Source organism: Clinocottus analis, unplaced genomic scaffold (genome assembly GCF_023055335.1).
Source record: "Clinocottus analis isolate CAN_PGR_092001 unplaced genomic scaffold, fCliAna1.0.p SCAF_18, whole genome shotgun sequence".
Classification (NCBI taxonomy): domain Eukaryota; kingdom Metazoa; phylum Chordata; class Actinopteri; order Perciformes; family Cottidae; genus Clinocottus; species Clinocottus analis.
The window spans coordinates 5,101,409-5,129,369 of NW_027175909.1; the positions used below are offsets into that span (position 1 = coordinate 5,101,409).

The window sequence follows — 27,961 nt, forward strand, 5'->3', positions numbered from 1 at the left end:
CTCACATACACAACTCTCCCTCTCTTACGCGCTTGCAGTCATACACACATTTAAAAGCACTTGGACACAAACAAATGGAGAACAATTTAACCCGGGAGGGAAATGTAGATTATTAAAAAAGAACTATATAAAAACTGAGTACAAATATTATTTTGCAGCTCAGTTTTAATTTGTGTCAAAACTTGAATCTGAAAATGTGACCATAATTGAAGGCTTTATGATCAATCGGTGGAAGGATCCTGTTGACCTGCAACAATTTCTTCTTGTCATTTCATAATCTTTCATAAAGAGGAAATGTCTTTTTTGGTCCTGTAGCTAATAAAGTAGGTGTGTATTAGATTTGAACATCAAGAAAGTTTTTATTTACAGTCTTTATTTACCCCCTTATTGTCACCAGTTGCAAACAGATGACCAAAGTGTTCAGCTTGTCAAGCATTTTTATTTTAACTTGAAGCTACAAGACATTCATAATTGATGGTAATGATGTTCATGGTTCTTTTCAAGTAGAATCAAAATCTTTTTTTTTTTGGTGAGATAATATGCTGATGCTGTCATACAAAGTGTGTTATATCCACGATATATGAAAATGATCTGTCGCAGCCACAAAAGAAGAAACATTTGACATTACAAGGAATGAGACACTAAAAAAAATACATCTTCTCAAATGTATTTTCCCTTCCACGGCTGCTCACCTTCAATAAGATTTGCTTCCCAATTATTGTGAATGACTATCTTCGAACTATTTCACATATCAAGGATCATAACCATGGCTCCCAGCCCACCCAAACTCTGCCGAGCACATTTGCATCCATGGCTTGGTCGAGCAGACAGTCCACCTGCTTCTCCACCGGCAAGCCTGCAGCTGGAAGCCGAGCCCGGACGTTGTGCTCCTTCGTCCCGAGCGCCACAGACTGCATCCCCGGGAAGGCGGCGTCCTTCTCAAAGCCCAGCTTCAGCTCCTCGCTGACCAAAACAAAGCAACAGCTAATCACGCACAAGTTCAAGTCAAAGGATGCCAGTTACAGTATTGTGGATTATGTGACAAGTTACTTAAACTCCCCCCCCTTGTGTACATCAAACATTGTGTAGAACTTAATAAAAGTGTTATAGGTTCAGTATTAGGGCTTTCCCAAGGCCGCCAATGTATCTGTTTTGCAATTGAGTAATTTGATAAATTGTGAAATTTTGTAAATTACACAATTGAAGCAATATTTCCACCATGATGGATATCCACAATGCAAGACTCATCGTTGGTTGTAAACATCCTCAGTGTGGTCTGACATAAAAGAAATTCATGTTATGATTTGATGATGTACCTGGTTAAAGCTGCTGGATTCGCTCCTTCTAGTTTTCTTCTGGCAAAGTTCACCTTCTGTAGGGGATACCAGTTGATTTCTTTGGTGTTCACGCTGTCCGTCCATGTGCCTTTTTTCTTCATCTGTTTCAGCTCAAAGTTCTGTTCAGAGCAACGGGAAACATCGTTTGTCACACAGTTTACCGGATAACAAAAGGTCTTAGCTTCATGCTACTGTCACGTATTTCAACAACTCTAAAGACAAATCCAATTCACACCATCCATTCTGCCTGTAACACCATTTACAATGTCCATTTCTAGTTACATTCCTTGAGAATGTCCTTCCCTCTCTGATCTGCAGCGATTGGTTACCTTCCAGTCCAGCGAGGGCTCCTTGACGAACACATCCATGGTGTTTAGCAAAAGGTCCGGCTCGGCACTGTAAGCTCGGAGGCAGTTGATCATGATGCTCTGGATCAAACCCGACTCTCTCAAGGGTTGCATTAGATTCACAAACTGCTGAGTCAGCCGGAAGGGCATGAGCTCAGGCACAGGGAGGAACTGTGAAGAAATAAAAGATTGCACGGAGAGGGAATAATTCATCCAAGAGCTGGTGGTGTCTTTTTAAACAAAGTCCTGTTCACATTTGTACAGCTGGACACATAAACGCCTCAGAAATTTTTTATTCATGATAGCGGTACGGCTCTATGTGTGCCAGCATCTGTCAGGCGACTTTGGTCCGAACTAAAATATCTCAACATTTAGTTAAAATACAATGTTTTCCCTTCTGCCCTTGAAGAAACACGCACGACCGACCTGTGTGGCTGAGCCGAACGCATGACCGAAGTCGATGCCGATCATGCCTCCCGTTTCCATGTTGATCATGAAGTTGGAGAGATGGCGGTCACCAATTCCCAGAATCCATTGGCTGACACACAGCAAGGCATGAGAGCTGATGAAGTGGGAGCGCAAGGAGAGGAACGCCTCAGGACTGTTGCACATCTTCAGAAAAGCTCTCCTGGATGTTGAAAAAAAGAAAAGAAGTGGTGTTACTGAAAGTGTTAACCTCCATGAGCAGATATATGATACAGAGATTCAACTCACTTCAGGAGATCACTGGGCACATGCTGCAACACCTTCAAAAAGTTGTTGACCGTTTCAGTACGTCCCGCTTTCCTGGCGAAGGATGAATATGTTAGAGCTCAGATCTGATAAAATAGTATTTTCCCCCCGTCGCATTTCCTAACAGTAAAACAGACTATAACTGATTATAAATGGTGTGAAACTTACTTGTAAGCACATCCATACAGTGCAATACCTTCTAACTTTTTATCAAATCCTTTGAGCCATTTATTGTGATCTTCAGCACACCTTCAAAAAAAGAGAAATCAAGTTTAGAGAGAACATTTCCAATAGCTCTAAAGATGACACAACCTTATCACTGGACAGTGGGCTGACCTCTCGGTTATTAGATTAAAATATGTACTTTACCTGGCCGCGCTTTCCTTTTCCTCAACAGTCATTGTGTTATACAGGAACTCTTTCAAAGTACAGGTACTCTCCATCCATTCAATTAGACCAATTCTGGGAAAGGCAAAGGTGAAAGAGGTTAATTAAGTTTCCATAGAGCTAAACAACTAATTTAAGGATGAAATAATAATAAAATCATCTGAATCTCAGCAATCTGGGTTGAGTTGTAAGGTTTATTTGCTGGACGCACAGAAAACAGATCTGGTCTAGTTCTACTTTGACTTGTGTGATCAGCATTCAGTTGAACTGGAAGTATGCAATAATGGTACACAAACTACCTCGTGGTTATGGGAATGACTTGGTAGGTGCGCAGCTGCATGCCTCTGCGTGTGCACGCGGCGTCGTGACTCAGGATTATGTTCATGACAGCAAAGAGCTGCTCAATGCGTTGGTCCTGGCGGAGGTCCTCTCCACCCTTCACCAGGAAGGGGTGGTCGCGTTCGTCATCGCCGCGGATGATGAGGCGTTTGGGGCGACGGATCGACGACATCACCTTCACCTGCGGAGCATAAATCCCCACTAATGATCGGACCGGCCCAGAGCGAGGTTTCAAACTTACGTAGGACTGCGATTAGAACATTTTCATTCTCTTTACACTAAAAACATACCCTTTCGTCGAAGCCTGTTATTTTTGCATGATATTCCGGCAAAGGTTTGGCTCTGCCATCATATTGTCCTACAAGAGGAACAGGTTAACAGGATACTTTATTTTCACAACTGCAAAATATGATGTTCTCTAAATCAGGGGCTCACAAGCTTTTTGTCAGACGAAATCAAGTATCCCATCATCGACGCCACCATTTATTTCAAACGTTTATCTATCTATCTATCGATCTCTTTATTTATACAATACAGACTTCATGAAAACCAGCAATGTCCAATATCTAAAGAGTTTCCGATTGCCCTTATTTTAACCGCTTGAGTTTCCAGCTGCACTGACCTGGGATCTCCAGCTCATTGCTGAACGTGTTTGCTTTAAATCCACTCAGCCAGGGCGAGTATTCCTTCAGGTTCCCTGGTTCCTTCTGAAATCCACGCATGGATGCTGCCAGTTCATCCAACTGCTTCAAAAAGCTTCTTTGCTTCCTCTTCTCAAACAGCGTGCTACCTTTAGATCCCAGCAGGTTCTCCACATCTTTAGCAAATTTCTTTTAAATAGAAAAAAAAAGTCAAAGAAAAAATAGATTGAAAAGTGCAATTGTTTTTTCGTACACTGTCCGTGCCTTTGCGATATAACGGGGAAAAAAAACTACTAACTTTGATGAATTTCGTGCGAAACATTCCATGAGCGCCTTTACTATCCCCGAGGGAAGAGTGCATCTCCTCGTACAGTTCGCTCATCCGCTTCTTGTCGAAGCTTGGTTTTTCCAATTCATTTTTCACACAATCCCACCAATCCTGTGTGGACCAAACGGCAATAATTAATGACAGACCAGTAAATAGTAGGTGACATCAAGCTTAATTCATGACTGAACTTCTCATTACCTTGAAAAGCATTTCAGGGTTTGTCAGCTGCTGCAGTGCATCCACAAAGTTCTTCACATGTCCTCCCTTATCCAGCATGCTCATGAGCCTGTTGACACACACAATCAATAAGCAGACGTTTACACAGTATCTCTATAAACATATCATATTGTCATTTTCGTTTCTTCCCGAAACAGACAAAGCATCAGGCTGTTTACCTGTCGACAAATCCCTTCTGCTGGTGGCCTGTGGCAGAGTCCTCAAACTGGTAACTCTCCCTGCTGATCATAAGAGCGTAAACCAGAGCTTGAGGGTAGCACTCCGCTATCTGCTCGATGGAGCGCTGCACCGCCGCAGCCTCCGGCTTGTCCAGTAGGGCGACCATTTGACTGATCCAGCCAATCAGCATCCAGCAGGGAACTGACACCATCTACAGGCGGTGAGAAAGTCCAGACAAAAGCACACAGACACTTTTGATGTGGTGTTTCACTTCCATAGCTTGTGACTGTCGTTCACAGTTCTACATGTCTGTACGATCATTTTCACAGTCACAACGGGGGAAAAGTGACGGACGCAACGGAAAGTGCGATAAACTGTAATAACGTGGCCGTAGCTTCCACGACATCAACGGTCTGAACTTACTAACCTCTTTCATCATGAGGTCCAGTGTCTCAGAGGGGTACAACTCAATGATCTGCAGCAGACGTGGGAACTTGAGGCGCGCTTCCTCGGAGTTCATCTTCAGTGCTTTCAACATGCTCTCCAATACGTGAACAGGCAGAGCCAACTGATCTGGAAATTTGCTTTCTGGAATAAAACGCAAAATGCATCAAGTTAGTGAGTGTCCTCTACAGGCAACGCACCGTTATTTCATCCCCGCAGGGCTTTCAGCAGCAAATCAGAATAACTGGTACGTGTTCAACAAAGGCAAACAGTATCATTACTCACCATTATCACTCTGCTCCTCCTCTCGCAGACATTTGTCACAGAAGTTAGCCAAAGTCATGTACGTCTCAATGATGCTGCTGCTTTCCACACAGTCCGGAGTATAAGACTGAAGCTCTTCATCAGCCTTTCTGCTCGCGTCACACAGCAACTTTAATGCTTTCAACTGCAGCCCCACTTCCACTTTCTGGAGGGAAAGCAGGTGCCTTAAGATCTCTCATTGACAGATTGTTTGCACATGCTTCAGTCATACTAAGGACAAATACAAAAATACAATGAGAGTACCTTTGAATTTTCATCGGGCCAAGCAGCTCCAGAAAGCTTTGCAACTCTCTCGGCTTTGTCAGCTTCAATAGTTCCCAGGACCGAGGGGCTTCTGCTCACAGCCGTGGCCAGGATGTGGAAGGATGTACCCTGAAGTATCTTTTGGGCTCTGAACACTTTAGCTGTGGCACTCTGACAGTCGGCCTGAAGGTCTTCTGCAGAGAGATAAGAGCTGACATGAAGCGTCTCAACAGCTATTGAGCGCAGCCAAATTCACACTTATCTGTTTGTGGATGTTGCTGCGCCTTATGCTCATTTATAGTTAAAGCAAATGAAATCATCTCAATGTCATATCATGGATACCTTATATTTAAAACAAACAATTTTAAACTTAATATAAAAGTCACTATAACTAACCTGCCTAACTAAATTCCAAACGTGACTTTCCAACTAATATAGGAATTAGTTGACACGGTGACTAAAATGTTTAAACTCCAGGAACAAAGTACAAAAATGATTAAAAGGTACCCTGTTTAGTTTTTGACCACTAGAGGCGCTACTGAATCACTGTTTTGTCTGTTTCTTTAAAATAAAATTCCCTCTTGACGGCGAGAATTACAGTAATCACGTCGAGGCGGTCTATCCTAGTAATCCACAAGATAAGGTGCCTGCTTACCCAGGAGTGGGATCGTCTTGAGCATCACGCCGATCTGTTCAACAGGACCCTGGGCCTGGCTGCGTCTCTGGTTGTAGCGGCTAAAACTGTGGACCCAGCGCAGCAACCAGCCTCTGTTTGTTTTGGCTTCTTGGTGAAGTTCCTTCAGCAGCTTGGTGGCCACAGGGAAGTTATTCTGAAAACAACAGTTGTGATCCAAGGTGAGTTTGTGGTAAACATGTAACGGATCAAAATAAGTAACTTCCACAGTTGTTTCTTCACCTGCTTCCAAGCGCTGTCGGCCATTTGTAGCTTCATGTTGAACTTGCAGTCATTTACTAACGCGTCAATGTCTCCCGCGGGGTCTTCTGAACCGTCCACCTCCATCCTGTCACTGGGAGCGTGGCCTCCTAGTTTGACCCTGATCTTGTCCAAGAAGAAACATCTGAAACATAGAGAACAAATATGACACTGCATCACAATTTGCTTATCTGCTAATTACAACGTTTTGTACCAAAATATCATATAGATTTTTTTCCTACCGAGATGTAATGATGTCGTCCCATAAATTCACTGGGTCGGCTTTAGCGTCGGGATACCGCTCGGTCCAAAGTCTGATGAGCCCCTTGAGTGAGCTCACAGACACTAACGAATGAAACACAATGAAAAAAACATAGTTTTATTTTAAAGTATTACACCAAGACAGTTGCGGGGAAATGATTCTGAAATTCTCGCCAGACAATGTCTCCGCTCACCTTCTCCTTTAATGAACAGCAGGAAGTCTTGGATTTCAGTCAAGGCCTGCACTGACTGCAGGATGGTCAGCCGACTTTGAGTCAACAACGTGTCCACACTGGAGTAATTCTATGAGGCAAAAACCTTCTGAGTGCAAGCCGTGGTATATTTCCAGGATGTATACATTTCAATCTACTTATATATCCACAACATACTGTACAGTACATAACTTCACTTTCTTTTAAAACTGAAACTAAGGTGATAGACAGAGAGGACGTTTCCAGCAGACCTGCATGAAGAGCTGCATGGCGTAGTTGGTGTAGTATGTCGCGCGGTCATAGTCCTCCTGCAGGATGTAGAGCAAGCTGAGCTCTTGGCTGTAGTGACTTTCCAGGAGCTTTTTGCGCTCCTCCACCCTCATGGCTTTGTCGATGAAGCTGAGGAGAGTTTGGTCCACCTCACCCAGCTGCAGCTGCTTCAGCATGCTGCGAATCATGTGCTGCAGATACATTTCCTGGCACGAATACAAAAGACTCGCGTGAGAAAAGCACCGCAACTCTGGTGCACGGAGTTAAAACTTACAAACGGAAAACGATTGAGATTTCGCTCCATGTTCACCGTGCATTGCTCCACAACAGGACTTTTGTTACGCGATGACGTCAGGTCTCCCGGGTGCATCGCTGAGAATTCCCTGACTGTGAAAGGGGAGCTCTAGTACCTGGTAGAGCGGCTCCGACCACATCTTCTCGAGGTTGGGTGGGGAGTTTTCATCGATGTACACGGTGGAGCAGTATTGAAGAGACTTCCACTCAGTCAGTTGACTGTAGGCCTCCATGGCAGCTATTTCCCAGAAGTCCTTCTCAGAGTCTGTGGGCTCGCCATCGCTCCAAACCTCAGTGTTCAGGGCCTGCATGTGTGGAAGAGAGTATGCAGTTTGATACCATTGTGCTGCACCCACAGCAAGCACACTGGACTTATGGCTCTGGTGAAAAGCTTTACCTCATTATAAAGCTTCACAGCTTCTGCAAAGTCAGTGTTGGCTTCAGCTTGAAGCGCAGTGCAGGTGATCGACTTGGTCCCGACTTTACCCCCAAAGATGCCGCGCACGACATCATAATCCTCCAAAGACCTGTAAAGCCTGGAGGAGATCGAGAACAAAGGCCGCACTCAGAAACTCATGAAACAATGAAGCGCTTAACGTCCAGCTAAAAGCCAGAGTTGAGCGTCAGCATCAAGCCCAACAACGCAGTCGCACCTGGCGAGGTGGATCCATTTGTTGGTGTCTGGGGGGATTTCTTTGCGTCCTCGTGATCGCTTGGCAGGAGGCTCATTCGGGCCGCCGGCATGCAACAAGCCCTCTTCCAGCAGCAGGATGCCAGACGGCTGCTGGAGACTCATCAGGCACGTGGAGCTGATGGCTGCTGGATCAACCTGATGCAGCTCCTTATGCTGGTGGCACATGTCCTAACAACACAACCAGCAGAGTCTCAACTCAACCCATCGGCTTTCAGCCTCGAAGTCTGACGACTTTATTTATTTATTTAAATATTCAAATACTTTCCCAGCGTTATACCTGAACACATGCTATGAATGGAGGGAAGCAGAGGGTGCTCTTGCTCAGGAATGTATTCATGCTGCCACGCAGCTCCTCTTTAATCCTCCCGCTCTCCGCTTTCGTTTTGTGCGTTTCCATTTCTTGGAGGATTCCAGCAAACATGGAGCTGAAAAGCTGTTTGGCTAAAATTGGATCTCTCTAAAAGAAACATGCGTAGGGGGAAAAAAAAGCCATTAGCTGCTTGTTTTCTGTTCTTTATGGTGTTTGTATGGATCCATGTTTAGAGGCAGAGTACTTTGTGGCCGAGTTACCTGGGCTAGTGCTTGAAGGGGGGCGATGAGGCTGCTGTAGGGGATCTGGATGTCCGGGAAGTCTCCCGCTCTGTAGTTACGATAGAGAGTCACCTGAGCTTCTTTTCGCAGCCTTTGGTCAGCTTTGTCCACCTTTATGACACACAACAGAACCACAGACAGTAAGCAAGACTATCCAGGAATACATCTTTAAAACATTTGTGCTCTAGTCTTTCACAAATGAATTTCGCGAAGGATAAGTGCGGATCCGCACATTGCTTGTTGCGTGTTTGATACCTTTTTCTGTCTTTGTTGTTGGATCTCTTTATGCGCAAAAGTCAAGCTGACTTTCTCCTGATCCTTGAGAAATCTGCGTCTCAATCGGAGAATGCTACTGCGTTGCTCATTTGCCGCTGTTGAGATAAAAGACAAACACATGTTTCTCTTTTGAAACATAGTTAAGAGTCACAAAACATCAGGCCCCGGATGGAAAGAGAAAACAAACCTCGAGTGCGACTGTCCACCTCATCGGTTGATGCAGTCAGGCGCCTCAGCCCGAAACCTTCTCCCACTTGCCTCCTCGCTGTAGTTTGCCTCTCTTGTTTCTTATCAAACACCAACAATGAAGACAGAGACTCAGAGCCCAGTGTGTACTCTGCGAGTGTGTCCACACTGCTGCCTGTCAGCCAGTTGTATGCTGTGCGTCGACCTAGGTAAGAAAAAGAAAATCAAGGTAAATATACTTCAGCTTAAAGCTGTCTTCCATCTTTAGTGCTGCTCCAACACCTGTATATACACTGATAGCAGTACCTGCTGTTTGGGTTTGGCTGAACTCTAATGAACTCTGAGTGGCTCGGAGCTTCCCCACCATGCCGCCAGACTGCGACGCTGCCGCACTCCCCGGGCCTTGAGAGCTTTGGGTTTCAACAAACATGGGAGTCATCACTGTGCTCCTGAAGCGCCAGTTGGAGTCGATGACGTAGTCCTAGAGAGTGAACAAATACAAATCAAAATCTCAAGTTTGAAGACTTTGTAACGAGCTAATTTGTTCCAGACCCCCTGAGAGAAATGAAATGCTGTGGATTTCAACTGACCTGGAAGGTACACTCTGACAGCGGATACTCAAAGATGTTTCGTTGGAAGTCGGGACTCCGGCTGGTCATTTCCAGCAGCAGATTGGTGGCCAAGCTTAAGAAACACCTCTCTATTTGACGGGAGTAGAGAGAACCAAGCACCGTCAACATTCGCTCAAGGGTCGCGGTTGGGAGGCGCTTCTCCTGACTCCAGAAGTTGCGAACGTAAAGCCTAAAAAACAAAACAGCCAGGTTAAAACCCTGTGGATTGTTAAGATTAAACTTTCCTGCATAATCTGAAAAATCATCAAATAAATCAAACAAACGAGAAATAGTTTCTTCTTACTGAAGGCCTTGGTTTTCGTCAGACAGTCCCTGAAGTAGTGTTTCCTTTGCTGCATTCAAAACCTCGAGTGAGGTTTTGTCCTCCATGCTCTCTGCATCACTAGAAGAATTACAAACATCATTAAAACAAATATCATTAAAGTTCATACCAGAGAAGGGACCGATCACTGCTCATGCCACTGCATAGTGCAGTTGAGTGAAAATAAAAAGCAGTATAATAAAGAATTTGCAGCATTTGCTAGTCTTGCTTTATGGACTTTATTTGGCCCCACATTAGTTTGTTGTGTGAGTCCGCCCTTGAGTAACATCAGAAGATTACTAAAATCTGTGCAATATGTGCAAACAGAGCCCAAAATGTCTTACAGTACCTGTAGTTGTCCTGGATCCACATGAGGATGTCATACATCCTCTCTCTGCACACTGGTGAAGGATGGGAGACAAAAGCTGTCACGGCTCCCAGGAGCTCCTGAAGCTGAACTGGACTCAGGCAGGCCATGATCTTGTGGATGATATCCAGACACACTCTCTGCCTGGCTTCATCCCTGAAGAGTAACATGCAGAAACATGGTTGCAGCACACATGGACATTTGAACAAGTGTCATTAATTTACACATGAGACGACGCCACTTTAAAAAGCCTGGATAGGACTCACCTGTGGCCCATCATTTGAATGAAGCCTGTGGTCTTCAGATGGAGAAAGATGTCCGGGATGACATCCGCGCGGCTCAGCACGCACTCCAAACACTGGGTCTTTAAGACGCCGTGCAACTTTGGCAGGAGGGAGAACACGTAGTTGAAAAACCTGAAGAATTAAAAGTAAAGCTGCAGTTATAACAAGGCCGAGAAATGTACATACACTAAGATTCAAGAAATGATTTATATTAAAGGGAAATTACATGAAACATGAAGCAGAACTACAAACTCACCGATCCATAAAAGGAGGAAAGTGCTTTGAAACTTTGTTCAAGCAAACAATGAACTTGTCATCCATGTCTTTTTTCTTCAGATTCGTTATCTTACTTGCAGCAAGACTGAGAAGCTCTTGACGAGGCTGCACAAGACACCAAAATGACACAAATAACATGAATTCAATATAAGAGTCTTGCAGCTAACAGATAACATGTGAAGAGCGATACATATCTACTGACTTCACCAAACACTTCAACTTGCAAATAAATATTATTTTTCTTGGCTACTGAGTTGCTTTGAGCTCTCTCCTCAGACATAATCATAAATGAAGTGCCACTGTAATTCAACCAAACTGGGGAAACCCTCGTACATCGTCCGTTTCTGTCATGTTCTTCAGGATGAGGCCGATAATCTCGGCGGCAGCAGCGTAGACGTCTTTATATCTTACGAAGGACACGTTGTTGGTGAGAGACTGGATGTACCTGGAAAAAACAACACAGAAATGATTAACGATCCTTTTTAAAATGGCATACATGTACATGTTTCAGAGGAAACCAGAAAGGTCTGAATATATTGTTCTCCATGTCTTTTCCTGGTTGTTTATTTGGTTCATCGATTGGTTTTTTTTTCACCTGAACCTGCAGTTTAGAAAAATAACCGGCGGTCTCAAACAGTAAAGCTGGCAGCTGACACTGCAATATATTTTACCCGTCGTATTCAATTCCACATGAGGCATTGTAAGCAGGGAGGTTGTTTGCCAGGATGATTCCCAGCAGTTGGAGTCCAACAGAGTTGTCTTTGCTATTTGGGTCCATGCCACGAAATCGCTCGTATATCAGACTAGAAGAGCAAGAAAAAGAAAAGGTCATTATTACACAATGGCAAACACATTTCTATTATTCATAATTAACATTTCGAGTCAAATTTCCATCTGGCTTTGAAGTCGACTTGTCTTTTGTAAAAATCAAATATTTTGTACAAATATTTTTTAACAGAGTTTTGGGGTTCTGTATCTATATTTCACACACACACAAGTCAAGACACTGGCTACAAAGAGAAAGGCTAAAGGGACGAGCTCATTCCAGAAAGCCTTGTGGATGTCTGCTTCAATCAAAGTTCTCCTTTCCACAACAGTCTATTTTCACAGGACATTTCTCTTCAAACTTTCAGGGATCATGCATCGCGCTGTGCCTGTGTCCTGAACCGGCCGGTCCCACTGAGCTACGGGCTTATGTCAAATAGATATCTGTTCAGAGTATGCAAACCCACCCGTAAGGCACATGCAGACAGTCTTTCCAGCACTCAACCAGCGTACGAATGATCTCCAGATTGTGCCGGAAAACTGCCCTCTTGGAGTGGAAGCTATGCTTCATCAGGAACTCCAACAGCCGGTTGGCGAGCACTTCATCTCTGGGGTTTTCCTGGGACAGAGTAACCCTGTTACCAACAGTAATCCACCACTTATGTCATGTGATAAAAGGCAACAACGGCTAGAAGGAAAACTTGGAAAACCTCCACACAATAAAAACAGTTTGAACTCGTTTATATGATTGTTACACCCCTTAAACTGAAACATTTCATCGTAACTATTGATGACTGCGCAGGCCATGACAAAAATGTAATCATCATTCATATTTGCGGCCTTTAAAAAGAAAGTACAGTACTAGCAACCTTGGGGCTGACCAGGCTGGTCCAGGAGAGCACTGTGACGATAATATCCACCACCATGAAATGGATCCCCTCTCCTCCGTTGTTTCCAGAAACGATGACCTGCAGGAGCGGCCCCAGCCAGTGCTTGGCATATGGCCGGAAAACCTGGAAAGATCGACAGCAGAGATGAAATCCACAGACCAACGGTGAACAAAAGAGCAGCAGCACGAGCTTCACATTGAGGGACATTTACCTCCTCTGTGTTGATGATCAACTTTGAGATGAAGAGTCGAATATTCAGAGGTGTAGCTGGATTTGATAGTTTGCCATGTAGAAATTTCATCCACGGAGGAAGTTCACTGGGCATGTTTCCCTGTTTCATCAACAAAAGAGAGAGCAGTTAGAGAATCATACTTGCATATGATTGTGTTCATAAAATAAAGGGACTAAATCACTGTAATTTATTGACTGTAAAAGGCGTGCGTTCCTGTTTCCTGCTCGACTCTTCTGCCACTGACCTCTTCAGTTTTGGGGGTTATGTTGTTCCTAAGCATGTGTCCAATAAGAGCAGTCATGGTCGCCATGCATTCATGCTGGTTTAGCTCATCCATTTCTAGATCCACCAGTGCATCCTGGGACGTATTTGCCTCCTCTGTCTCCTTGATGTACAAGCATACAAACACTGTTCAGACCATCGTGTGACACTAAAGCACGATACGCGCTTGGTGCAGTTTTATAAAAGGGAAACACAAAAGACTAATGACTCACTCTTTTTGCAACAGTGCGTCTGCGTCCTTCTGGGTTTTGGGAGCTGAAGGAAAAGCTTTGGACTCCGGTGGAGAAATCAAACTGGCTCATCTCCTCACTCAGGCTGCTGTCGGCCATGTAAGACTGGGACGACAGATACACTGGCGCTTCTGTGGGAACCAGAACATAGATCTCATGAACATCCCCTGGAGCTGAACTGACCTCTACGGCCACCTCTTTACCCGTTGTTAGATTTTCATCAGACTTAAGGCAATTTGAATAATGAAGCCTAGAGACAAAGCATACAGTCAGGTAAAATACATCCACTCGTCTGAGGTAAAGATCGCTAACAGTTTAAAGACATTGTTGGTAGCAGAACATACCTCCATTCTCCTCGCTCACTTCTTTCCGGATCCTGACGTATTTCTTCTTTCTCTCAAGTGGAACCTACAGAGGTATATAAATATATATGAATGATATATATGAATGAATTAACCAAGACTGCAACTCAAAGTGTTGTGCTCAACAAACAGGCCTGTAAAAAAAGAAACATACCTCGATTTCAATTGGAAAGTTGTAGGTCCTTTCAACGTCAATGATATTCTCCAGAATAAACTGATTCTGGACAAGGAAAGAAAACCACAAGCAGTGAACTATAAAACACACAACACTTTCATCTCTTAAGATGGATCATACTCAGAATTAGTTGTAGCGCATGGCTCCAAAATGAAAGATGGCCGCTGTGCTGAAGAGAGTTGCATATAATTATACGAGCCAGTCAGTACCTTCTCGGGCTTCTCACTGAAGAGGAAGCCCTGGTAGAACTTGGGCTCATTGAAGCTGCAGCTGATGGCGGCGACGGCACAGTTGTACGCAGCACAGTGGTAGTGCCTCCTCAGCTCAAGGAGCTGAGTCTCACCGGCCATGTTCTCAGTGAAAGCTTCAAAACACGACCTGGTTAAAGAGAAATCATCGCTCGGTCATGGAACAATAAGGACACATCACATCGCTGTCGTGTCACTTCTTGAATCGTCAAAGTGTCCTACTTGATCAAGGTCTTGGACAACTCATTCCCCTCGGTTTTGTCTGATCGGCAGTAGGCTTGATTAATGCGGGATTCCTTGGAGTAAACCTCTTCTTTGGGAAGCTGACAATACAGGAGCTCCATCAGCTTGTAGCAGCCGATCTTCTTCATCAACTGGAGCTCAAATTCCATTTCATTTGACTGAAATTGATAAATACATTTGCCTTAAAAACAATTTTCAAATGTGCTCCTCTGACCTAAAGAATTCAGCACCAGCTTTGGCCTGCAAGGACAAACAATGTAACTGCAAAGTGTTTGATTAAAAGCTAAACATGCCATATAAATGAACACATATCTCTAAACAGTGAAACAAACACAGCTGTCACAAGCTGTTGCATTTCTTGACGTACTCCACAAAATGTTAAGAACCAAACCTTTGTGAAGCGGCTGAGCAGCAAAACTATTATGTCAGAGACGTTAGCGACAAAGAAGTCATTCAGGGCCTTGGTGCTGCAGTGAGAGGCGAGCGGGAGCAGGACCCTCTCCATCATGGCCTGCAGCATGGAGCTCATCGGCACGTCTCCCTGCTGGATCGCTCTGTAGACCGTACACAGCAGCTGCAGCTGCCGCTCACTGCTGGACCTACACGTAGTATCAGACATTGACAGACACAGGGAGTGGACACAAAATAAGAGACTTCCAATAAACGCATATAATATAAGCAGGAGCAATGGGTCTTGTCGAACCCAATTCAACACACTGACACCTCATGGGTAACCTTACTGTCTCCCTTGAGTGAGGCTGGACTCACCGTCTAGCGATTCTTTGGAAACAGGTTTGGAAGGGCTCCTCCATGATGTGTTTTCTATCGCGACACAGAATCCCTGCCATCAGTTTGAGAAGAAGTGGGCTCTGAGAAAGCTCGAGGGCATCCAGCAGCTAAAAGACATAAAGAAATGTGCGATCTTACAACCTTTCTTACATGGTAAACCCTGCAAGAGAAACATGCCACGTATGAGGGTTTGGAGAAGAACAAAATACATCTAATAATGAATTGTCCCTTTTAATCTGTGGTATCCTCCTTAATCTCCAAATCCCTGACTTCACCTTCCGGATACAGTCCATGTAGTTGTTGCGGTGCAGCGAGCCCTTAGCGAACTCGTCGGACTGCATGGGGAAGTGGGACACAACCAGGTCGTCCAGGGCTCTCTGCAGCTCTGCTAGTGGCTCCTCTGGGAGGGTTGTGAAGAAGGGCAACACCAGCAGAGCCTGACTCTGAAGAGTTGAAGGAACCCAAGAAAATAAAGCACACACAGATTCCTATATGGCAGTTTGAAGCGATCCACGGCACCGACTGTCAAAATGTATACCATTTCCATTACCTTGAGATTCAGTGGCAGATTCATGTCCACCAGCAGCATGGTGAAAGTGGAAAACACCGGTTTGAACGCTTTGTGGTTCGTATCGGAGCAGACAGAGGAGTCAATCTGATGAAAGAAAGAGAGAGGACATAAGAGGAAATCAACAATAGGTAAGCTTGTAATGTACTGCATTGCATATATTTTTTTGCAGACCTGGGCACATACATAAAATATGATAATCCTTTATTAGTCTCACAGTGGGAAATCGCAGGATTACTGCACTTTTTTTCATTACCAATGACGAGGATTATTATTACTTATTCACAAACCTGGCAGCTACAGCTCTGCGATTAAGGATGTTTTTCTAGTGGACATGTAGTAACTGCAGCTTCACAATACCTGGAGGAGCTTGGAGAGCAGCAGAAGAGTGGCAGTTTTGCTCTCCGACGTGGAGGAGTCGCCCTCCCACCACGACTGCAGACTGCTCCATCTTCCTAGCACCTCGTCGACCAGCTGCTTTCCCTGAGTCTTCCTCACAGAGCGCTCTCTGAAGCTGTGGTCCAGCATGCCATTCAGCAACACGCTCACCTGATGAACAATTCAACACCAGAGAGAGAAGAAAAACTCACGTGCCGGAAAAACAGTGAATCTCCTTCACGTGCATGGCTCAAAACGTTTGGACAAATGTTCTGAAAAAGGGCGGAGGAAGAGCTACCATGGTGGGGTTTTGAGAGGACGCCTTCATGAGGCGTGCCACTGTGGTGTTCAGACTTCTCAGCAGCTCAGTGTTGATGGTCATCTGGAAGAGGCTGTAGAAGTACTCGCCGTGCGAGAAGCTCAGGAAGTTATGGCTATGACTTCCAGAGATGGGCACAGACAGCATGATGGTGTTCAACAACAGATCCACCAGCTGCTCACTCTGCAGACAGCAATATACAAGAGGAAAGCTGTCACTTGGTATACTTATGGAAAATAAAAACGGTTTACAGGGTGTCTAATACATTAACTATCAATATTGCTACTTCATATTTTCATCCTAACTTTGCTGTAGTCAGTTGTCTGCAGCTCAAATATCACCACAGGTAGTTCACATTTCCTCTGATTTGATCAAAGCCGACCCAAAGAGAGGTAACACTGACCTGTTGATTCAGAGAGAAGGCAAGCTGAAGCAGGCCATCCGCCAGTCTCTTGGTATTTATGTCCAAGGATGGAAGTGCCTTGCGTTCCTCACCCGGAGCTATTCCTTTATACACTGCCATCAGAAGTCGGGACCCAAGGGATTTGGCATAGGTGCCATCCTTCAACGCGACGAGAAAGACAAAAAACACAAGCAAAATGTGTGTTATTTATTGGTGAACTGTATTAGCGTTGAATCACTCTGAAAACTGGATTGCGTAGGACATGTGAACTAGTAAAAAAAACGGTGCCGCAAATATGAAGCTTATTCTGGAGTTAATGGTCACACAATCCCGTTTGAAAATGTCCCAGGACAAATACCTGACTGTGCAGAATGGAGCAGAGGAAGTCGGCTTTGTGGATCTGCTTACAGGACGACAGAACCATTTCCATCTGGTCGTGGCGGCTTAGTGTGCTGGGGTGGTAGAGATCGACAGCACACAACTCCTCCACACTAGAGAGACCATTCACGACGCCAGGAAAGAAACAACATGTGATGATCGTACTGTGATCACAATCAGAAGTCATTTTATTCAAACAACTCATATGCTATCCATTTAATTATTTTGAAATATTCAATACTGCTGCTTATTGAATAATAATAATTTAAAAAAGCATTGCATGTGGCTTGTCTTGTTCTCTAATAGTGAACTTCAAATTAGAGTACTACTTAAAACTACTCTAGAGATGATTTGCATACCTTTTACTGGAGATTTTCGTCTGCAAACTGCCTTCAAGGCGCGTGCGGTGAGGTGAGGCCAGCAGGGCCTTCAGTAAAGGAACGCACACTTCCGGTAGGTTCCTCATTACCTCCACATCTGCCATGTTGAACCCCACAGCGGATGGCTCACACACCACCAGCGCAGTCAGCTCAAAGAAATCGGAGACAAAAATGTCTTGTTCCAGAAGCTGTGAATACATGAAGGAAGTAGTGAGCAAAATAATTGATTTAAAAAGGAGAATAAGAAGAAGACTCACTTAATGTCAAGAGTGTCTTAAATTCAGTGATACCTTCCCAAATTCTTGGTCTCCTTCGACAAGAATCATGGTGGCAAACTCCAGGAGGCGGACAATGATGGTGCACTTGCTGAAGTTGTACTGCTCCACCTCTCTTGGGCTGAAGTGAGAGGTCTTCTTGCCGAGAGGGAAGCAGCTCTCTGCTGCTGCCAGCTCGTGAGTCGCCAACTCCATCAAGAAGAAACGTATTGCTTTCAGAAAGCTCGATTTCTCTTTAAAGCCTTGAAAAACAAAAAAACAGTGAGTATTGCGATCACTGCGGGGCCAACAGGTTTTTCCAACTGGCCATCCTTATACATGGGTGTAGGTTGAGCAGTTGAGGACTTTCTGAGCAGATTATGTCAGTGAGAGTGATTTTCTGATGACTTACTAAGCATGAGGTTCGGCTTGATAATGTGCAATTGGATGAAGGTGTTGTAGCAGTCCAGGGCAGCCAGCAGGACGTCCAGCCACTGCAGGGTGGCTCTGACACTGAAAGGACCCGTCAGGTCCCCGAGAGTGGGCTGGGAGAGGAGACCTCCACCCTCGAAACGCGAGACCAGGAAACCTTTGCCGTGGTCCTTCAGCATGCCAACTACCCACTGAGATGGAGACTCCTTTCCTGAGTTCAGCCACAAACATCAGAGAACGTTTTCACATGGAAGTGATTGAAACGTAAATGAATGCAATCCCCGCTGTGTTGATATTATTTGAGTGGAACTCAAAAATTAAAAGAAGTTTGGTTTACATTTGCATTTTCTTTTTATAACTAGCATTTGATGTTCTCACATGTCCACCTGATCAAGGCTACCTGGGTGTGTTGCTCACCTGGGAGGAGAGGAACGAACTCATAGAACAGCTCCATGCATTTGTGGCGACACTCTGCCTGAGGACGGCCACATTGCTCCAGAAGCCATAAAACCACATCAGAGAGGCACAGCGTCCCATCAGGTGGAAAGCCCCTTTATGGACAGAAAGGAAAACGATGGAAAATATGATGATTATTTAAACATATCATTTATAATGTTTGATCTTTTAATGAGCGTTACTGCAATTCTGCCTATTGTAAAAAAATAAAGGAGTACACATGCAGTTATGAAATGTAAAGCTTAATATACACAATTTGCCTCAGTGCTGAATTTCCTTTCAATGCAACGATATCTTTTAATTCTCTTGAGTCAGAATCACCATGTAACTTTATGTAAGAACCCAGCTGATGCACAGATTACCAACCTTGGGATGCGTGTCTTGGCGTTGTGCTGATTGAGGCTCGGGGCCTTGTGAGTGATGATTCTTTTCAGGTGATCGATGGCGCTGCAACACTGCTGCAGCGTACCTGAGGATGGAAGAGTGGCAAGAACAGATGCAGACATTTTTAAAAATGTAACTATTACTTTCCCTTAATGTGCAGAAGAACCTTCTTTAACCCAATAAGAGAAAAGAATAATAATTATGAAATACATTCTAGATACAATTACACGTGGGTTAAATCATTGTACTGGAACATTGCAGGAAAACGCAACACAGTGAGACATCACCTTCAAAGAAAAACACTGCTTTTAAAACACAAATTACTGCTGCTAGTTAGTTATGACAAGAAGACTTTGATAATGACATGAAAATCTGAATGTCCTGTCGATAAATCTGATGGAGGAACAATTACCCAGAGAGCGCTCATCTGAGTGTGCAAGAGCCAGACTTTCCACAAATATGACAAGAACTTCAAAGATGAACTGATCCACCAAGGACTTCTCCTCCCTGCAGAGACAAATAGGCAGTCAAACCAAATCAGTTAATCCTTAAATATCACCAACAAGATACAGATTAACCCCGTGTCAAAACAGCGAGAAAAGTATTTTACCTGAATTGTCTGTAGATGCTATTGAACGCTAAGGCCGCACCAAGTCGTTTGAAGCCATTGGGGTGGAGAGCCAAGCTGTAGATCCGCTTGAACAAGGACTTCATGTTGGTCGGGCTCTTCTCCTGCTGCATGGGGCTGGTTTGTTTGATTGACCATTTGACAAACTCTTCGATGCAGCGGCCGCAGAAGTCTCTGAGAGTGCTATCCATCGGGTCAACCACCCCGTCCTGAGGGGAAGAAAACAGAACACAGCAATGTGTGAACCTCACGTGGCAGGAAGGAATCCTTCTGGACCCCATTCATTGATGCGTAGTCTTAGGACTTGTTTGGTCACATGGAAAGCCCCTCAGAGGACCAACGCTTACCATAATGGCCTCCAGAACAGCTACTGTGTCTTGGCTCTCGAACTTCTTGTTGTTTGTGAACCAGTGAATCAGCTGCATGACCAGCGGTTCAAAGAGCTGTCTGGTCACCTTGTAAAGACACAAAATCATCAGGTTTTTTTTACCGAAGAGATTAACATGCAGTACGTCTCTCCCTGTTTGGATTACAACCAGCGTACACACCTGATCCACATCGCATGCTAGACGCAGAAGCACAGGAAACAGCCTCTTGTGCAGCTTGTACATGGGTGGCAAACTATTGTCCCCCTCCACCATCTGAGCACTCTTCCCGACCATGTAGACCACCAAGCTGTGGAGAAGCTCACAAGCTGCGACCTGCAGCACAAAAGAAACGATCATTTCTGTTGGGGGAATTCATTTGCATCAAATTCACCTGGGAAACGCGTCGACGTTGGAGGACGTACTTTGGTTTGTCTGTCACTTGTGGACAGAGCCAGTTCACTGATGTGCGGCAGGAACGGGTCCAGGTAGATGACCGGCTTCATGTCGGCGAATGGCACCGCAAAGCTGAGCCTCAACTCAGAATCCCAGGCGACAAATTTCTTCATCGTTTCCTCTGATGAGACCGCTAAACGTGAAAATAGAGGCGTGCGATCAACAAAACCGCACATTTGTGTTAAGTGTTCTCAAACCATCACGGTGGAGCATGGCTGCAATGTCTCAGTGTAAAATGAATGAGATGAGGGTTTGTGATGAAAAGTCTCACCAGTCACAAGGTTCCTGTTCAGCTGTCCTCCCAGGTGGCCGAGCAGCTTCACCACTCTGAGCCTCACCGTGACAAGAGGAGCGTCTTCCTGCATGATTTTAGATTGATTATAAAAATATAACTTCCTATATGAACTTTACTCTGACTTGAGGGGGCAGTGAGAGATTATAGAGAGTGAACTGGACATGTTATGTTATTATGGTTAGAAAATTAAAACCACTGTAGCCACAGTAAGAAAGACTATACTGGCACTATTGAATGGAAAGTGTGTTACAAATAAAATGCATTATAATTATGATTAGTACAGAAAGAAATAACACAAAGAGCAAATTGCTAAAAGATGTCTTTCCATCCAGTACCGTGGAGAGCTGGTGCGATTTCTTCAAGAGCCTCGTCATCACCCGGCTGTATCCTTTGTCACTCCTCGAAGACAAAGAAGACATCACCTCCCAGTTGCTGTCGTCTTTGTCTGAAGTCAACAACATCGGAAATCGATTTAGCTAATGATAACCTTCATTTACTAAACTGAAATCCTTTCAAATGGAACCGAACAGATGTGCCTGACCTCCCCTGGTACCATCGTGGGCTTACCGTCGGAGGTGGTTTTCAGGTATCCATCCAGAAGAGGAAGGATGCTCGCGTAGCAGTGCTGCATAGTCTCCGGAGGAATGTGGGAGGACCAGTCCTTGAGGGCATCGAGGGCCACGTTGGCCAAAGGAACATGGCTCAGACCCAACTTCAGAGCCGCCTAGACGCCCACACACACAGACAAACACAGACACACAATTTACGGTCAGAGTTTCTGTCTGAAGCACCCCCGCAGCCCCACCTTCAGCACCACCTGTCATGTTCCAAATGCATTCATGTTAGTATGGATTTACTAGTGGATGTTATATTTCTTCCAAACAATCAATGTTCAGGTTAGTTTTCACTTGTGCTACCACTTTGAGTGGCATAACTTTCAGCTATCCACTTCAACCATTCATCCATTGCGTTTAGCAATTTGTTTCTATTTCTTTGTCATTTCTATTTTATCAAAGTACATGAGCTACAATTTTTCCATGTTTGTAGAAATTGTGCAGTACTGCACTAAAGTGCCTACTGTCCACCTGCAGTCTATGTTTCTGTTTGAGGCGGTGCTCATCCATCCTTATCTAGGTCACAAAAACACAATGAAACCAGGTGAAGGTTCCCACCTCAAGAGCAGGACAGTAGGCCTTGATGTCCAGAGCTACGATGTTGTGGTGCAGCGAGAGGACGAACGTCAAGCAGGAGGCCAGCAGCTCATCTTTGTACTGCTTCATTCTCACACACACCTGGAAGGGAAACACATGTCTCTTACTTACAAGCCCTGCATATTAAGGTCCTCAGCAGTGCCGCATTTTAGTTGATGACATTCCCAGGAAATATTGTACAGAGGAGCTACCTCTTTTCCAAACTTGGAGAAGAGAGCGAAACAAGCGCTCTTCACTGTGTCACTCTGAGGGGATATCGAGCTTCTCGGGCCGACTCCCTGATCCAAAACACAGAAGGAGTAGAAACGTCACACACATTGTACACGAGGTCTGACCAGGTAAAAACAACGACTGATGACAGAAGTGGTTTGTACTCATGGAAATGTTACCTGGTAGTACTTGGTTCTCTTGGCAATTTTCATGGTGACAGAGAGCAGTTTGTAAAAGCCACTGACAAGAGGATTTCGTATGGAGTGGAGGATAAGTTCATGGCTTAAGGGATACATCCAGGACTGGAAATAGTCCATGTGTTTAGACAGCAACAACTCGCTGCAAAAAAAGGGAAAACGCCGTAAGACTTGGTCAAATACACGTTACATTTTATAAAATTAAATTTTATTTGTATAGCGCTTAAAAAAAGGTAATGTAAAATGCATTTAAATGTTTAACAATAAGGGTGTCTGCTTGTCTCACTGCTAACTGTGCCACTTCTAAAGGCCCTTGTGATGTCTGGTAGAGCGATACCTGCAGAAGTCAACCAGGTTGATGAAGGCGGTGAAATCTTTGATCTTATTGGGCAGCAGATGAGCTGTGGGGTCGGAGGACGGCAGGACATGGGCCGCATCATCTGGAGCCTGATGGACAAGGATTAGGGTTTTATGTTTAACTGATACTGCCGAGAGCAAGCGTACAAAAGCTTTTCAATTTCATGGTATCGACATGGGACACAATCAAATAGACTGAAACAATATCAACATATCTCGTACACTAGCCAATCCATTTTCACTTTTTATGAACGTCAATGAAGGAGTACATCAGTGCGACCCCAGAGTGACACCTCACCTCCTCTCCCGTTGTCACTTTCTGCACGGACAAGTCCAACTTTTCCACTATTTTGAGAATCGATTTCACCAACTCGTCATAAAGCAGACGGCTCAAAGACACGAGGGCGGCGTTCTGACTTTCGAAAGCTCCATCCAAAAATCCTGAATCCTGCAGAGGACGACACAAACGTAACAAGGACAGAAAATTAAACGTGAACCATGAAGCAGTCTTCCCTTGCAGCCCACCCAGCCGAATGGAGGAGAGCACGCTGGTCCGTAAATCCATCTCATGACACAGTGTACATAAATATTTGCACTGCAAAACTCCACATGTTGGACATGCTTTTGAACAATTTTAAGTATTCAAAGTAGTTTACAGCAGTACACAGGCTGTCCTAAATAAATCTGCTAAATTGAATTAGAATAAAAACGTTTTTTTAAAGGACATAGCTGTACCTTCAGCAGATGACAGTCGAGAAGGCTTTTAAACAGGGCGAGGTAGTTCTGACTAGAAGGAACTTTCCATTTTCCAGTGCGAACTTGGGAAGAATCTCTGTCTTTGTCCTGAGAAAAACATTTTGATTGAAGAAAAATGAACTAAACTGCAAATAAAACGTTCAGTAAATATACGGTGTACATGCGTGTAAATTCAACGATGATCTGAAATCCAGCGTCTAACCTCAGGAAGCATGATGGGCTTTGAACAGACACGAATCAAGCCCTGGTGCACTGAAAGAAATGAGCAAGAGTGAATGTTTTAACAGATGTTATGTGCAATCTCATCGCAGATACCAGTCCCACAAAAGCAGCATGCAGGTTTAAATAATACATTTGCTGTATCTTCGGGACCCTTTGCCACTGTGAGAGTCTCTTCTTTTATTTCTGTACTGATAAAGGGCAGTGTTTTAATTTAAAACATGAGGATGTGCTCATGGGCGACCTACCCACAGAGCTAATGAATCCCCAGAGGACAGGTCCTTTAGAGGCCATGGCCACCAGCACCTTCAGGATGGACCTGCAACACACAGTCTGCATTTTCTCGCTGTACTGGGGGAAGTTGTCGATCTGCACCACCAGGAGGCGCTCCAGCAGCGGCGTGTACACCTCTGGGATCTGAGGCCGGAGGCAAAAAGCAGAAGATCAAATCAATCCTGGGGGTGAAAATCTGGGATTGTCAGTTTGATTCAGAGGATTGTTGTTAGTCAACATTTGGTCCAAGCACGCGACAAGGGCCGTGACTTTGTTACCTTGTCCAGGTGAATCAGGACACTCGCTATAGAGTCCAGGAAGCTGGGCAGCTGGTAGAAGCTCTCGTCCTCCCCATCGGACTCGGTCAGATACATCTGCTTACAGCGCTGAATCAGCTCCGTGTACATCAAGTCCACGTCTTGAGGGCAAACTTTCTTGCATGGCTACAGAAAAAAAAAATACAATCTATTTTTGCATTTTGCATTAAGACACAGGAACTCCAAACTGACAAATATGGCAATGAACGTACGGTGGCGAAGAATCCATATCCCCGTATAGCGATGGACAGCTCCTTGTGCGTCGAGTCCATGGTTCTGATGATGCCGCAGAACTTCTGCATGAAGAACTTCAACTTGCTTTTGTGCTCCTCAATATTGTTTGCCACCAGCATTGCAACCTTAGAATAACAACAACAAAAACCATGAATGTGGAGTAACTCATCATGGTGCTGCTAACATGTCTGCTGCGCCTGTGTGGAAAAGCCTCCGAGTGTTTACCTGTTTGAGGAAGGCCTCGAGTGCGTAGTAACTCGTCTTCTTCATCTCAGGGTTGATGTGTCCACAGAGCTTCGACATGACCTCGAACAAAGCTCTGTAGTGGTCCATGAGGCAGCTGCTGAACTGGGACGCGTGTCTGGCAAGTAGTCTGAGCCCGGCTGTTCAAGAGACAGACAAAGTGGGTACGAGTTCTCGGGGACTTTCGTCTTCATGCCGCAATGGAAATGACAAACTTACCGAATGTGACGGCGTAGCGCGACATCGACATCTACAACGAAGATGAGACAACAAGCGGTCACGGCGGGAGTCATGTTACAGAGCCGTACGTTTTAAATGTGAAAAGCGATCGAGACACATTATGGGCACTGTAGAGGACCGTTAGACGCAGAGGCGGGGGCGTGTACCTGAGGGCTGACGGCCTTCAGGGCGTACTGAAAGATGTCCTTGGACGTGACTGGGTCTGCAAGTCAGAGACGCACACTGAGCTCAACATGCGCTCATCATAGGAATAAGCATGTTTCCTTGAAAATGTGAAATATTATCCCACCTTCCTCCATTGTTTTGGTGAAGTTGACCATAAGAGCGTTGATTCCTCTCAAACATCCAGTCACAACGAAAAGTTTGGGCTCCTTTGTTGAGGAGGTCATCTGAAACAAAACGATTGACAGCCACAGCCGATCACACACACACATTTGAAAATACAATACCTGTAGAGGAGAGTCCTTCCGGCCACACACTCTCACCTGGTCCTTGAGCTCCCCGAGATAGGCTTTGTAGAGTCGGTCAGAGTTCTTCTCCATCTCGCTGGGGTGAACCTCTGCGAGAACGCCCAGCAACTCATAGATTTTGCCAAGAACTAAAACAAAAGATTATTATTTTTTAATATACATCATTTCCATTTTCCTTTCCTGGATGGATTCCTGTCATTTCCATTCTAGCGTCAAACCAAACCTTGGCTTCAGGCGACACACGAAGACTCACCTGAATCGGACAGTTTGCTCCTCTGACAGAGCTCGCCGTAATATTTGTTGAAGATGTCACTGACTCGAAGCTCTGCAACCACACTGGAAGCCTTTGTTTTTTGGAGAACCTGATGAGAGTCAGAGCAAGAACAAGGTCCAGCCAGCATGTACTCCATATTCACAAAATGCCAAACAGCCTCTCCAGAGACCATGTGAATGTGTCGCTCAGTTCACGTTGAACACCTAACACACGGAGAGAAACCAACCTTGATGAGGAGCTCCAGCACCAGAACCTTACACTTGGCTGCTTTATCCTTTGTATACACAACCATGCATGTGTTCTGCACAAAGAGAGAAATGGGTGAAACACAACATGATTAATTCTTTGCATTACGTGCACACGTTCAAAAGTCTGGTTTTAGGTACGACTCGGTTGTCTTGTGTTATACTGAGAGCCGTTTGTAGATATTAGTATGAATAATATATATAGAAGCTACTTTGGTGTCAGTATCAGTTTTAGTCGGATGTTGAATTTACTTTGAGAACATGGATGCACCATTATGTGTAATGATCTTTTCTTTTCCCTGCTGCTGTCACGCACACATGGAAAAAGCAGAGGAAGCCACACATTACACTCGCTGTAGAAATGAAACTCTGTGAAAGAACATGTATATCATATATTGTTCTAAAAGTTAAAACTTACTCTGATGTCATTGGCGTAAGTCTGCTCCCAACCCTTGACTCTTGGCGAGACCTTGTCCAAGAACTTATCCAAAAAACCCAAGATCTCAACTCGGGTGTCCCGGAACTGGAAAACAGATGTTTCTGTCAACACGAGAGCCTTTCAGTGTCGTGACATTGTTCTTCACTAGATGTTCCTCGAGGCCTACCTCATCTGACGCCAGGGACTTCCTGAGGAAGCTGAGCAGTCCATAGTCTTTTGAGAACAATAAGGATGTCTGCAAAGCTTCATGATGCAAATATGTTAGTTATTGTTTTCGCAGTATGTTTTGACACCCAACACTAAAGTCTGCACATTTAGGAGCATCGTGAAATTTGCTACATCAATACATCTGTGCAATTTTAAACCCCCATCATCAACTTGTTGCAGCTGCCTTACTGTTAGTAATGTGCAATAACTGCATACAAACAATATTGACCAGTTTAAAGACCTACCACTATAATCTAGAGATTAGGAAGAACACTTTAGTTGGATTGAAGTTAAATGGAGAGCAAGAGAGAACACACGCTCGATAAGGTTATGTTTTGCATGTAAGTGTAGTACTGTAACACTGGCACACACACTTTATGCTTGTTTTACTAATGTAATATTGCAGACTTCCAATGGAGTTGTGAGAGTGGCCAGCTCCACGTTTTGCTTATTGTCACGTGGTATTTATATTATATTCTGACGGAGCGTTACCGCCCACCGCAGTGAGTTTTGGCGGAAGAGCCTGATGTGATGCGTGCAAACAAAAACAAAAATAAAAAGTAAATGCACAATTATTGACATCATTAATGCATTACGAAGTGACAAGTGCCGTGTAAAGATGCATACTCCACCTCCTCCTACAAGGTGTTTAAGTCTCATCAGCAACAGAAGCACCGTCAACATTGAATTGCCAGATTGTTATTGGGAGTTTGGCGCGGAGACATTGCGTTCTCACGGGACAAAGAGAGGAGGACTGGGTGGACTTTATTGTCTTACCAAGTTCGTTCTCGGTTGTTGTTAGCATGCACTCCTGTCCCAAGTCACCGATAATATCGTAGCATTTCAAAGCTGCGGCTCGTGTGTCTTCGTCCGGGAGATATTCATGAAGTTTCAGGAGAAGCCCATGAACGCCTCCAGCAGCGTTGCTCTCTGAAGACATGACTGCAGCGCGGAGCTAAGCTAACATTAGCGTCACTTCAGCCACCCTACTTTCTCTCATAAAGTACACGATCAGAACAAGGACGACAGTATGTGCAAAGCACGCACACTGTCAGACGTGA

The 27,961-nt window shown here is 44.6% G+C and overlaps 1 protein-coding gene across 1 annotated transcript; it reads right to left on the reverse strand.

The window, feature by feature from the left end:
* Window positions 1–419: 419 nt before the first annotated feature.
* Window positions 420–27,937, reverse strand: prkdc (protein kinase, DNA-activated, catalytic subunit). The gene is made up of 86 exons (XM_068581726.1): window positions 27,678–27,937; window positions 26,860–26,936; window positions 26,673–26,777; window positions 26,236–26,310; window positions 25,989–26,097; window positions 25,751–25,863; window positions 25,555–25,654; window positions 25,412–25,467; window positions 25,245–25,275; window positions 25,008–25,165; window positions 24,761–24,907; window positions 24,510–24,674; window positions 24,207–24,375; window positions 23,942–23,991; window positions 23,719–23,826; window positions 23,282–23,431; window positions 22,964–23,073; window positions 22,609–22,768; window positions 22,411–22,497; window positions 22,181–22,300; window positions 21,576–21,732; window positions 21,344–21,453; window positions 20,985–21,072; window positions 20,683–20,846; window positions 20,441–20,593; window positions 20,240–20,347; window positions 19,875–20,101; window positions 19,677–19,771; window positions 19,247–19,349; window positions 18,842–18,975; window positions 18,405–18,635; window positions 18,029–18,255; window positions 17,718–17,926; window positions 17,339–17,471; window positions 16,981–17,139; window positions 16,557–16,760; window positions 16,241–16,429; window positions 15,863–15,967; window positions 15,588–15,755; window positions 15,292–15,419; window positions 14,915–15,122; window positions 14,503–14,681; window positions 14,242–14,410; window positions 14,012–14,077; window positions 13,840–13,903; window positions 13,478–13,626; window positions 13,228–13,368; window positions 12,963–13,082; window positions 12,731–12,874; window positions 12,329–12,480; window positions 11,768–11,899; window positions 11,430–11,541; window positions 11,077–11,201; window positions 10,803–10,952; window positions 10,519–10,692; window positions 10,152–10,250; window positions 9,827–10,037; window positions 9,543–9,717; window positions 9,238–9,441; window positions 9,030–9,145; window positions 8,754–8,885; window positions 8,461–8,640; window positions 8,143–8,351; window positions 7,887–8,025; window positions 7,606–7,794; window positions 7,177–7,401; window positions 6,908–7,016; window positions 6,695–6,797; window positions 6,435–6,597; window positions 6,174–6,348; window positions 5,519–5,712; window positions 5,237–5,420; window positions 4,935–5,095; window positions 4,507–4,718; window positions 4,310–4,397; window positions 4,082–4,222; window positions 3,765–3,972; window positions 3,433–3,500; window positions 3,103–3,323; window positions 2,786–2,878; window positions 2,585–2,665; window positions 2,399–2,470; window positions 2,111–2,312; window positions 1,667–1,855; window positions 1,317–1,456; window positions 420–963 (listed from the first exon to the last, which is right to left on the reverse strand). Exons 1-86 carry the CDS (start codon window positions 27,838–27,840, stop codon window positions 759–761), a joined length of 12,318 nt encoding a protein of 4,105 aa, XP_068437827.1. The 5' UTR covers window positions 27,841–27,937; the 3' UTR covers window positions 420–758.
* Between the last annotated feature and the right edge of the window lie 24 nt (window positions 27,938–27,961).

Excerpts from the sequence above, each read along its gene's own strand:
- prkdc (XM_068581726.1), bottom strand. The coding sequence starts at position 27,840 with ATGTCTTCAGAGAGCAACGCTGCTGGAGGCGTTCATGGGCTTCTCCTG. Across the intron at positions 4,398-4,506 it reads CAGAAGGGATTTGTCGACAG|GCTCATGAGCATGCTGGATA; the intron begins GTAAACAGCCTG and ends GTGTGTCAACAG. Across the intron at positions 3,324-3,432 it reads TAACAGGCTTCGACGAAAGG|GTGAAGGTGATGTCGTCGAT; the intron begins GTATGTTTTTAG and ends TATGCTCCGCAG.